At 42.9% G+C, this 13,349-nt stretch overlaps 1 protein-coding gene across 1 annotated transcript; it reads right to left on the reverse strand.

Annotated features, from left to right (window-relative positions):
- Window positions 1-5,799: 5,799 nt before the first annotated feature.
- PSMB1 (proteasome 20S subunit beta 1) lies at window positions 5,800-13,103 on the reverse strand. The gene is made up of 6 exons (XM_077813364.1): window positions 12,936-13,103; window positions 11,073-11,180; window positions 8,662-8,743; window positions 7,988-8,117; window positions 6,819-6,925; window positions 5,800-6,101 (listed from the first exon to the last, which is right to left on the reverse strand). The coding sequence occupies exons 1-6, from the start codon at window positions 13,034-13,036 to the stop codon at window positions 5,916-5,918; spliced, it is 714 nt and encodes a 237-aa protein (XP_077669490.1). The 5' UTR covers window positions 13,037-13,103; the 3' UTR covers window positions 5,800-5,915.
- Window positions 13,104-13,349: the final 246 nt, after the last annotated feature.

Here is a 13,349-nt window from a genome sequence, read left to right on the forward strand (position 1 = left end):
CCCCCTCAGACCAGCATTGCTGGAAACACAGGAGGAAGCCGGAACAGGGCACTTAACATATATTCCAGCACAGCCTTTGAAGCTGTGAAAGCACAGGTGTGCTGCTACAATGTGCCTCTGGGAGCAGATACAACGATTAAGCTCACAGCAGGCAGAGGCCCTGTGACAGACATGGCTCTTAGCCCCTACTAACTAGCATGATGCACACACACCAACATCCTAGTTGGGAAAATATTTACCCTGATAAAAGAAATGTCCAGTAGTCAACACTTATTGTTTCTCTCCCTTGCAAGTGTAAACTACTCTTGCGAAAGCTGGCGTCACCCAGACAGACCAGCCTCAATTTGGCATAAGAAAGGAGAAAGAGAATAAAGGAGTACAGAGGTATAAGTAGGGGACCTACAGCACCATGATTTTTTTGAGTGCTTTTCACTATCTATCTGCTGGTCAGATAAGTGACAGCCTCCCAAGGCTTCTGCAGCTAAGAGGGTCCCTACACCTTGTCCCTTATTCGTCTTTCCGCGGAATTGAGTGACCGATCCTGGCTTGGCACCGCTGGAATCGAGAGATGCAAGGAGGGTAAGAAGCACCCACACCTGATCTCCTATCTTTAGTGTACACATATTTTGAAATAGAGCTCTATACTTTGTTTTCTTTCTTTGGGATTGTGGCTTCAGTTTTGTAACTTGTTTGTGTGTGTAACATCTCTACATTTAAATAAGTAGGCACTAGCAATTTTGTAACCACATGATTAGAATCTAGCTTAATAAATTTTGGTAACCATTTGTGCATAAGCCTGACTTGTTTTCTCTGGTTTACTGTAAAGCAGCCAACACAATTAAAGAACCTCAGCCGTTTTGGCTCTAAAGCCTGGCCATTAGGTGAGAGTACTAAGAGCCTAGCGTTGAGTTGTGCCGCCTCCACGGGGCAAACTCTTGGGGCGCCTGTCAGTCAATCCTGGCTGCCCGCTGCGAAGGAGCTCTGAGCTCTAGCAGTTAAAGTCACGGGTGTGGAGAGGCTCTTAGTGCTGCCATTGGGGCACCTGTCAGTCAGTATTGACTGCCCGCTGCGAAGGAGCTCTGAGCTCTAGCAGTTAAAGTCACGGGTGTTTAGGACCTTGGGGCATCCGTCAGCCTAGCCCGGGCTGCCCGCCGCGAAGGGACAGTGCGTCCTAGCGGTTAAAGTCACGGATGGTATAAACGGGCATAGCTGGCACCTCACCAAACATCCTTGGCCGTCGGCTAACAACCCCTCAACTCAGTGGGGGAAAAAAATCGCTACAGACAGCGTGCATGTCAAACGCTGTGTGCTGTTCCATGTGGCGTGGTATAAGCAGCAAATCAGGACTTAAAAATATCCCAGTGGCGCTGGAACAATTTTTAAGGTGGGGGTGCTGAGTTGCACCCCTATCTGAACCCCTCACTGCCTCAGGCTGGGGCCAGTGGGCCAAAGCTAGGGGCAGCTGCAGAGCACCAGGCCAAGGCCAGGAGCAGAGCCCTGGGCCAGTGGCCAGTACCCCAGGCCAGCAGCGGGCTGAGCAGGGCCAACGGCCAGGACCCCGGCTGGCAAGGGGCTGGCAGATGGAACCCCAGACCGGCAGCAGCGTGCCACTGAAAATTGGCTCACGTGCTACCTTTGGTACCCGTGCCATAGGTTGCTGACCCCTGCACTAGACTTAACTATATAGCATGGCCGTGTACCAATTGTGGCTGTGGGACAAGCCCAACATTCAGACTGTGACTTGAGGAGGCTGATAATGGAAATGGATAAAATGAGTTTCAACGAACAGGAGTGAGTCAACATCCACAGCGGTAGACTGGGAGAACCGAGATGTTTTTCTCTGTAAGGGCAGAGATGTGCTGGCACTGTGTATATCGGACAGAGCACAGCAGTGGGAGGAAATGAGAAGGGCTAGAGAGGGCAGGAAGCAGAGAAGTGTCATTGCTTTAGTGTTATTACTTTGGGTGGGTGTCTACCGTTCATGGAACAGTCACAGCACTGATATGAAGGCTGAGAAGAAACAAACTAATTAAAACTTAAATACTCAAGGCACTCACTTGAAAATCATTAATTTTGTATAAAAATGGCCACGTCAGAGAAAGGAAAGTCAGGCTCTAGCTTAATGGGATGTAGCTTTCTGTAGGAATGTGATATAGTACCCATGCGTTCTTTTTTTGCAGTCATTCACCTGTATTTGTCTGTCTAGTACTTCACAAAAAAAGCCAAAAGAATTGTGGAACTGCTCCCTGCTGGGGTGATGTGACAATCTGATCCTAGTAGTGCTAGTCTCACTTCATGGGGGGGAAGAGTACAGCTAATAGTCAGTCCTGCTACATTTGGCAAGAAACCTCCATTTTTAATTTAGAGGCAAGACATATGCAAAAAAGTGAGACTGGTCTCCGCATATCTCCATAAAAGCACAGTCCATGGCCTGGAAAAGCTGGAAGAGGTGTTTGCAAAGGCACAAGTTTTCATATTAAGCTAGTCTGAAATTACTGCTTTGCTGACTCATATAATTCAGGTCTGCTATTGTTTACCTAAGACCTAGCAGCAGGTAAATGAAGAAACACATTTCTGCCTGAAATGAAATGCTTCAGGCTAAACTACTGCACTGAATGTGTTGATGTAAAGCATGTATGGATTGTGAAAGCATCTAAGAACATGCATAGTACACCAGGTTATATTTTGCCACTAAATATGCAACCTTCCACTGGAGGACAGAAGATTGAACTGCTCAGCCTTCAAACCAAATCATACAATTCCAGCAAAGGTTTTTGTCCCAGTAGTCATTCCTAGGGGCTTTCACTTGCTTGAAAGTATTAGTGAGACCACATCTGTGTCTTGAACTGCTGATTCATGGAGTCAGGAATGCAACAATCCTTCCTTAACCTACATCTACACTTGGAGCTAGGGGTATGATTCCCAGCTCATTAAGAAACACGCTAGCACAGTGAACTAAAATTGGTGGTGTATCCACAGTAGCATGGCCAGCAGCAAGTGGCAGCACAGGCTAACCACCCTGAGCATGTGCCCACAGGGTCCAAGCAGGTCTGTACTTGGGGCAGCTAGCCTGGGCCACCATTGCCTGCGCTTATTGAGCTAGCGTATGTCTCTGCAAGGTGCAAATCTCACCCCTAGCTCCAAATGCAGATGCAGTCTTCGTTTCAATCTCTATACTGGATTGACCACAGAAGAGAGGTTATAATATGAGACTCTCTGCTGTAAAAATTATTGCAATTTTAAATACTTTTCTGAAAAGACTGAAAAACTGGAGCATGAGCTCCCAAGTAGGTAAATGTTTACAACAATTTTTTTTTACATTGCACTAGCTTTCACAATACTACTCAAACACTCTATTTACTAAATGTTTGTAGTTAGTCCAAGGAACCAAGCATGGCACCTCCACTCATTTAACCCAGTAAGGTTTCACGAGGTGGAACACAATTTATATGTTCAAACTTATTGAAAACAAGAACACTGACTCCTGCATACTGGAATATTGATGAGTTTGTCTCGTGCAGTGGTTCTAAACCTTTCCAGACTACTGTACCCCTTTTCAGGAGTCTGATTGGTCTTGCATCCCCACAAGTTTCACCTCACAAACTACTTGCTTACAAAATCAGACATAAAAATACAAAGGTGGCACAGCACACTATTACTGAAAAACTGTTTCCGTTCTCATTTTGTCTGTATGAAATTTTAGTTTGTACTGACTTTGCTAGTGGTTTTTATGTGGCCTGTTGTAAAATGAGGCAAATATCTAGATGAGTTGATATACCCCCCCTTGGAAAACCTCTGCATACCCCTTGTTGAGAATTGCTGGTCTAGTGAAGCCACTTGATTGGAAAGACTAATGCTGATCAAACCTATATCTCACTTGTGTATTCTTTGAAAATACATTTGGAAACCAAAGTTGCAGCTAAAATGTTTTTGTAATTATAGCATGCAATAATAAATATTTATTATGGACCCAGACCAACATCCATAGAACTCAACTGACAAATTCCTATTAACTAAAATTAGCATTGGGTTGGGTTACCATAGGTGAGTTTGGAAATGAATAATCATTTTAAACATATATGGATGCTGATCTAGCTATAAAATGTTCTTAACCCTAACAAGGAGAACACTTCAATCTCTTTGGTCACTCGATTCACAGACCTAAAGAAGCAATTCAACAAAAAAACTTCAAAAACAGACTCCAAGGAGAGACTGCTGAATTGGAATTAATTTGCAAACTGGATACAATTAACTTAGGCTTGAATAAAGACTGGGAGTGGATGTGTCATTACACAAAGTAAAACGATTTCTCCATGTTTATCTCCCCCCTCTTCCCCCCCCCCCCCCCGACATTGTCAGATGCTGGAAATGGCCCACCTAGATTATCACTACAAAAGGTCGTCCCCCCTGCCCCCCTCCCGGCTGGTAATAGCTCACCTTACCTGATCACTCTGGTTACAGTGTGTATGGTAACACCCATTGTTTCATGTTCTCTGTGTATATAAATCTCTCCACTGTATTTTCCACTGTATGCATCCGATGACGTGAGCTGTAGCTCACGAAAGCTTATGTTCAAATAAATTTGTTAGTCTCTAAGGTGCCACAAGTACTCCTTTTCTTTTTTTTAAGTGAGAAGATGGTAATTTTTTATTTATGCTTTTTAGTTTATATAGAAATATTCTAAATTATACCAATCACGTAGTAAATTAACAATTTACTTTAAAGCACTACTAAAATATCTGATTTTGTGACTAGAGACACAAATCTTGAAAAATCCACTCACTCCTGAAAAGTAGGATTCTTTCCCAGGCTAGTGCCATCAACATCTTTAGAATCTAGTTTTTGTTTCCATTTCCAGGCCCTAGCAGCTGTGAAGAGAACCTTCCAAACATGGACTTATTGTAAAACAATACAGTGCCATCTTCCAAATTCTGCAGACAGTTGAAGTGCCTCTACTGATGCTCAGAGTTTCCCAAGCTGCTGCAGAGTGAACACTAAACAGCTCCCCTGATGCTATTCAGCAGGTAACTCAGTTGCTCCTTGGGAAAGCTCTGAGCAGCAGTAGGTGGCAAATGGAGCTACTTATGAGATAGAGTTTAGGACATATGTATGGTTGTAGAGACATTCCCAACACAGCAGCCACATGATATTGTGGTGGTCACTGGTGGGCTTCACATTTGAATACTAACTAGTTGGCAACAGATGTGAAAGATGAGCCCCTGAGCAGGGTTCAAGCAAAACACTGTTAGGAATCCCTGCACCCTTCTGTTTCCAAGGGGAACTGGCTTCTCACTCAAAACTGGCTTCTGGCTAACAGGTTTACTCCCCTAGCTATCAGGTAAGGTTTCTAAGCCCTATATGGTTGAGGATGAGCAGGAGAGATAAATTAGAAGAGTAGCACAGATTTTGGAGAAAGAGCAAGTTATATGGGCTACAAAGAAGGGGAACACTGAAACCAATCCAACAAAGAATGTCATGATAGAACAGAGGAGGAAGAAAGTGGATTGATTTTTTTTTCCTTCATCCTGAGTAGTACGCTTACTACTCTTACACACAACTGCAAAGTTAGCTCACAAAGAGTAAAACTGGCAGCTGTAAACTGAAGGGTAATTCAATCTATTATGTGCTGTCAGTCACACACTGGTTGATCTACTATGCAGCATTCTTTCTGGTTTTCCCATTTATCAAAACAAACCCATATCCCAACCAGTGAATGAATGGGTTGCCCCAATTTAATCAGGAAACACCATCACTTTTCAAACTCCATCAGTAATGTCTGAAGATAGCAAACATTCAACATTTTGATAACTTTTGTTAAATTCTTTTAATAAGACAAATATCACCACATAACAAGTAAATCAGACTGGTTACAAATTAGATTACATAATGCAGATTTAATTGACAAGTATTCTGAATTAGTCTTTCCGTAATTGAAGTGTCTCCTCCTTAATACCATCTTTTGTGACAATGGAGATCTTAAGTGCATCTCCAGTGTATACATCTCTCTCAGCTGCAGAAATAAAGACATCTTTAACTAGTTGCATAGCCTTTTCCAGGGACAAAGGTACGTGCTCCACATTTTGCATATTCTTGAAGCCAACCTAGGAAAGAAAGTGACACTGGATTACGTTTTGTTTCACAGGTTTTTAAAAATTCAAGTAAAAAGAAACTAAAATTAGTTTAGTCAGACATCAGAATTGCTAGGCTTAAGTGTGAACAGAAATTCTAAAACATAGATCAATCTCTTCTGAACACCAAACACTTGCAAAGGGATTTGGTTCAACAATTTAAACTGATGTAAGACTGCTCAAAAGCTGGTGCATAAAGGGAGGTGTGCTAGTAATTCTATTATACCTACTGAGTAGAAAGAGCAGGAAATTGGGCTCCGGATAAGGCAAGTATGGTTTTTCTCCTCTTCAATATATATAGAGTAGTTTTATTAAAAACCACAATGAACATTCAAACTGAACCAGTTCATACAGAGGCTTCCCATTCTAGCATTGCTTGAGAGCTACCACACTCAGCATTATGCCAGATCATCCAGTAGAGCACAATCTGTTTACACATTGCTTTGCAGTACTCTAAGAACATTAAGAATTTGCACAAGTGTGAACATTCAAGTTTCTAAAGATTGTCCAAGACTTTCACTAACGTTTGCCCTTAACAGAATGGTGCAGGGAAAGAACCACCGTTCCACAGCCTAACTATGTTACAGCCCTATTACACATGAGCCATGGTAAAATTATTCGGAAAGAATGAGACACATAAGGTTACCAAGATGTAAAATATTTTTGACACAAAAATCAAGACTACTTTACCTGGTTGTCAAGTAGGGGCTGTAGCATGGCACTTGCTGAACCACCAGCTTTGAAGGCATCTCTCTGGTATGAACCTACTGGGTCAAAGCTGTACACTGCTCCCTTCCCTTGAAAAGAAAAATGTATATTAAATCTACATGCCAGAAAAATATTTTCTTAATGATATACAAGATCTACTTCAAAAACACTACATATACTAGTTTCCAAGCCATCCTGAGACAAGATTAATAACTTGACCTCTGAAGAAAAGGTGACTGGAGGTTTGAGGATAAAGACCAGCTCTGATTCTTCGTCAAAGCGATAGAATAGAGGATCCTAATGGTATTCTGGCTGGAGCTCAACAAAATAATTGGAAAAGCTTAAAAGCCAGAGATAAGAACATGCTTCTGAGGTGCTAAAAGTGATAGTTACTTTCCAAGTTTTATTGAACTACAGCTTTTATATAATCCATATCTCCAAAAGTTTTGATTTGAAAACAGTATATTTGTTAATCTCACAGGCCATTCAGAAAAGGAATATGCTGCTGGAACAGCCCTGCCTACCAATAAAAATAAAGGATCTGAAGGTAAAGTTAGCATTAAGATGGGAGTTGGTAAAACATTTCATCTTTAAACTAGATGTATATGCTTGACCCCCAATACAGGCAAAGTCCTGTGAACAGAACACTGGCAACCCATGCCACTGGCATTCCAGTGTTCTGTATGGTTTCTTTTCCAAACAGCTTGAAAGACAAGCAGTGTATTCCAATCCACCTTTAAAAAAATTAAAAGATGAAAAGATAGAAAGGTAGTGTTTTTAGCAAAGATGTTATTTCAGTCATTTGAAAAAATAGGATTTAGCCATCTTTAGATTTTGGAGTTCATACAGACTCTTCAGAGACTGACAGTAGTAATATATCGAGATGTTGGTGAAAACTATAAGATTGGTCATATAAACTATGCATTAGTTTACCTACTTAAAGGGAATGTAATACTTACCAAAGCTATTATAAAGTGCTTTGAGAGTCTCAAACAAATGTGTGTGAAGAGCAACATTTCATGTGAGAGAAGCAAGCATACAAGCTTCTTCAAACTGCACCACCAGTCTGCTTCTGCTGAAATGATTGCCCTTCACCTGTAGAAATCAGCCACCGCTCCCTTTGCTCTCCACAAGAAAGTCTAAGTCTTTACCTTCTTCATCAAGCCCACCAATGATGTTGTAAACGTAGTAAGGAAAGAAGCGTCGAGAATACAGGATTGTCGACAGCATTGCTGCAATAGCCCCAGTAGTCATGATCTTGTTATTGGAATGCTTGTACATCTGTGGTGCAGCACACACAAAGGTGGGGTAAACAGTAATATTAGAATAGTAAGTGGACACTATTTTTATAACAAGTAAATTTCAAACTACATCTCACCAAGAAGAAGAGTGCATAGCAGGAGTATAATTCAAATACATTTAATGATATGAAAATTCAATTAGTAATCTAAAAATTATCATGATTAAATGCTGGTGTACACATTGGGTTTCTTAAAGTAGTTTAAGCGCAAAATTTAGGTTTCATACAGAAGTTTTCATAAAACCACTGATATTACTCTTCACAATTTGTGTTCTAATTGCCTTTGCATTTTACTCAGTAAATACACGTAAGTAACTTTCACTTTCTAGTTCTTTCACTAGCAGTGCTACAATGTTTGGGGTATAAATATTTCAGGGGAATGTTTGAAACAAAACAGCCAACTTTACTTTGTTACATTTTTATTTCAGCTTCTTCACCTGATCTAATTATTGCTCACTTCTCTAATATTTTAATAAGGTTTTTATTACTTTCATTTATACATAAAAATATCAAACATCTAGCTACCTTTAGTCTTGCTTCGATAATTTTAGTCAGTGTAAGGCAGTCTCCATGAAAACCACTGCATCCAATGACTGTTTGATCTGTTCTGTAAAATGCAAAATTTGATATTTCAGTAAGCACTAAAAACATGAACCATCAACTCCACCAGTTTCTTACATTGATGAGCAACACTAGGAAAGTACTGAACATATTCTTAGCATTTTTTAATGCAATGCATCAGCTGGTAACAATGATCACCTAATTCTCTATAGACTATTAGGAAGGGATTTGCAAATCAATATGGCTCTGTATACCAGTTTGGGAACCACTTATCTAGTGGTTAAGTGCAAGACTGTGAGAAAGGAGAAACAGATTCTATTCCCAGTCCTGTCAGCTAAATTTTGTAATACCACGGGTACGTGATTTAACCTCTGTGCCTCAAACTGCCAATCGAAGATTGGAACAACAGCATTTACATACCTTATAGGGCTATTTAATTAACGTTTTATAAAGTGTGATCAGAGTGAAGGAGCTATAGAAATGCGAATCATCAAAATATTAAACTTTTATTTAAAAATTAATGAGGGTCGATAGTCATTTCAAGCTTAACTATTTACAAACTGTGCCATCTAAAAATTGACAATATATTTTATATAAAGCTGTTAAATTTGTTATTAACTTTAACAGCCTAAAGTGACAGTTTTTTCTCTTACTATAAGGCTACATCAATGATAGGCAGCCACCACATTTCAGCAGACTGAAATGGTGCCAAGATAACTCACCACTGGGCATTACCAAGAAGTTACTGATATGCTAAGGAGTTAGCTGGGAGAAACTTGAACTCATGTGAACAGTCAAAGACAACAGAGGGTTTGCATCTGTAGCTGGTGGCAGTTGGGAGTGTGAGTGAGGCATTTGCCACATTTAAAAGCATGTAATGATAAACTTTTTAAAAAAAGAAAAGGAGGACTTGTGGTACCTTAGAGGCTAACCAATTTATTTGAGCATGAGCTTTCGTGAGCTACAGCTCACTTCATCGGATGCATACTGTGGAAACTGCAGCAGACATTATATACACACAGAGACCATGAAACAATACCTCCTCCCACCCCACTGTCCTGCTGGTAATAGCTTATCTAAAGTGATCATCAAGTTGGGCCATTTCCAGCACAAATCCAGGTTTTCTCACCCTCCCCCCCCCCAAACTCACTCTCCTGCTGGTAATAGCCCATCCAAAGTGACAACTCTCTTCACAATGTGTATGATAATCAAGGTGGGCCATTTCCTGCATAAATCCAGGTTCTCTCACTTCCTCACCCCCCTCCAAAAACCACACACACAAACTCACTCTCCTGCTGGTAATAGCTTATCCAAAGTGACCACTCCCCCTACAATGTGCATGTGGGGGGGTGAGAAAACCTGGATTTGTGCTGGAAATGGCCCACCTTGATTATCATGCACATTGTAGGGAGAGTGGTCACTTTGGATAAGCTATTACCAGCAGGAGAGTGAGTTTGTGTGTGTGGTTTTTGGAGGGGGGTGAGGGAGTGAGAGAACCTGGATTTATTCAGGAAATGGCCCACCTTGATTATCATACACATTGTGAAGAGAGTTGTCACTTTGGATGGGCTATTACCAGCAGGAGAGTGAGTTTGTGGGGGGGGGGGGGGGGCGGAGGGTGAGAAAACCTGGATTTGTGCTGGAAATGGCCCAACTTGATGATCACTTTAGATAAGCTATTACCAGCAGGACAGTGGGGTGGGAGGAGGTATTGTTTCATGGTCTCTGTGTATATAATGTCTTCTGCAGTTTCCACAGTATGCATCCGATGAAGTGAGCTGTAGCTCACGAAAGCTCATGCGCAAATAAATTGGTTAGTCTCTAAGGTGCCACAAGTACTCCTTTTCTTTTTGCGAATACAGACTAACACGGCTGTTACTCTGAAACTTTTTAAAGGGGACACTATCCACGTGCACTGAAGGAAGTATAGGAGAAACATGAAAGAAGATTGAAAAAGGAATTGCTGACAGGTTCACTGCTGATCTCTGCTAGGGAGCTATTGGAAGTGCCACATGATCTACTGTAATAATGGACTACTGATGTACCTACTGGGTGTCAGGAACAGGCAAAGCTATTCACAACAGCAACTCTAAATGCTGCTACAATTAGCTGAGCACTCTTAGGGGTGCCCATCAAAAAAAGTAGATATACTTACCTTGTGTTTAGGAAATCAAAAACCATCAGGTCTCAGTGAAATTCAAGAAGCAAAACACAAACTAAGAAACTTGATCTCATTTATAGCATCACAAGAGAGCCCAAATTAAACCCTTACAAATTTGCTTCCTGTCTTACTGGAATATTTTTTCTGGGTCAGCAAATTAAAATGCTGGTCATTCAATCTCCCCAAGATGCCATACTACAAGATTAAAACTTACAGTTTATAGCATTTTGGACTGTCCCGGCTGTGAATTGCATAACCTTCACTCAGTCGCGTGTCTGAGGCAACAATAGAAAAGTCTTCTCCAGCAATTGCCAACACCGTCCTTAAAGAAAACAAAGACTAATGCATAATCATGATTTCTAACAAACACTCACTTAGGTGATAGGGAAATATAACTACTGCATGGTTCTCAAACTGATCTGAGAAGCTCGGTCACAATGATGGAGCTTTTTAGTTTTTAAGCAGTTATGCTTCCTGCTAGATGTCATACTGTCCAGTACTCAAGATTTCCAGAAGGGTTTTAAAAAAAAAATTCATACATTCACCATAAGTGGCTGCTTCATGTCTATATACTTTGGGTGGCAGTGGGCGTTATCTGTGTAAATTCAGTCACAATCAAATTTATAGACAACATGAAGAAGAGTAATACACGGGTAGGATGGTAAAAACTTTATTGTGACCTGTGCAAAGGGGCTGAGGATGAGTGGAGAATCAGTCCTCATAAAGGTAAAGTCTTACACAAAGGAAGTGAAAACTGCTCAGACATATATGATGGGAAGACACAACTAAGCACCAATAAATACCTTCACATTTGAGAGTTTCATTTTCATCTTGTCTTAATACTATCCTAGTTTTTTCAAATAACCAACTGCAATAGTTGCCACAAGTAAGTTACAGAATCAGAAGACTGGGGTAGGTGGTGGGACACCCAATGATCTCTTTTTAGAAGTGGTCCAACATTATGAAAAATTCTGTGAACCAACAAACTAGTGTATCTGTGTGCCCAGATCCCACAGTCACCTCAGAAAAGTGTATTAATAAAATGTCTAATCCACTGGTAACAGTTATCCCCAGGTAGCTTTCAACACAGCAGTTACAACTTTTATAGGATGATGTTACCATTGGGCTTTCTGAACAATTAAAGGTGGTTTACCTTACGAATATTGAGGATAACAGAGTCTAAAATGCATACGTTCTAGAAAGAAAGTGATAAAAATCTGCCAGGATAATTTGCCATTACAGTTTCAGAGAAGGGGATGAGATCACAAACACAAGCCAGGAGATCACTACACCTTGCTTTAGATTTAAATTAGACCCTTTTGTTGGATGCTCCCTTCTAAGCGTAACGGTGCTTCTAAAAGCTGGACGCAACACAGGGATTCTTCATCAGACTAAAACCTGCCTTTCAACGTCCCTCTGCCATGAAAGCTGCTGCACGGCCCAGCTTCAATATAGAAAAGCAGTTTCCAAACCTCCTTTCCTCCAGTCTTTCAAACAACATTCAGCTGCACAGACGGCATTCGTACGCCCTAGCATTGTGTGCGGCACCTAGAGATCGGGGCAGGTGCTCAACTACTAGTGAAAACAGTAAGCTACTCGCTGCCACTGAGACATTACAGCCACGGGTCCTCTTTACATGAGGGTCTTTTCATCACGTTGTTCGCCTCCCTTCTCTGCAGGCAAATGGGGGTCCCTCCAGTGTAGAGGAGCAAGAGGTGAGGCAAAACCCCACACTGAGCAGCTCGGAGCGGGGAAGCTGCTGCGGGGCTCCGAAGGCACCAGGGTTTCTGTGAATTCCCCTTCGGGGTGGTTCGCGGCCAGGCTACGGGCGGGCAGCGGGAGCCGTGGCTGTGACCCGGGCGTGGCCTCCGCGCCCTGGTCCCCGAGCCCGGCGCCGCGCTCGCCGGCTTGGGGGGTGGGGACACAGCGGGGGGCGCGGGCCGGGCTCGGGGATCTACCGAGAACAGAAAGTGAAAGCGCCGGGCCCCGCAGCGCCACGAGCGCCCAGGGGGGGGGCTGGGGGGGGCGACGAGATCGCGGGGCTGCGGGTCCCAGCGGCGAGGGCCCGGCTCTTTACCCTCCGTTGAAGGTGTAGGGGGAGAACCGGTGCTGCACGGGGGCGCCGAGCTGATGCCCCATCCCGGGCCTGGGCTCCGCGTAGCCGGCTGTCGACAACATCCTACCGCGGGTTGGGAGCCGGTGCGCGGCTGCTGTCTCACGGCAAAATGGCGGCGCCGGAAGCGGAACTCCTTCCCTTACAGCGGCGTCCGCTCTAGGCTCACGCTGGCCTGATCTCCTCTGCTCCGGGTTCTCCCAGCGCCGCCTGCAGGCGGGAGGAGTGAACGCCGCGCGCCTGCCTGCAAGGTTCGGCCTCAGCAATGAATGCTCCCCAGTAGGGGCGAGGCGGGGGCGTCCACAGAGGGCGCGCTGCCTGCACCGACCCAGGGGTCTCCTCACGCTCACCAGAGGCCGAAAGAAGATGAACTGGCAC

The sequence above is a fragment of the Eretmochelys imbricata genome, chromosome 3, assembly GCF_965152235.1.
Source record: "Eretmochelys imbricata isolate rEreImb1 chromosome 3, rEreImb1.hap1, whole genome shotgun sequence".
NCBI lineage: Eukaryota > Metazoa > Chordata > Testudines > Cheloniidae > Eretmochelys > Eretmochelys imbricata.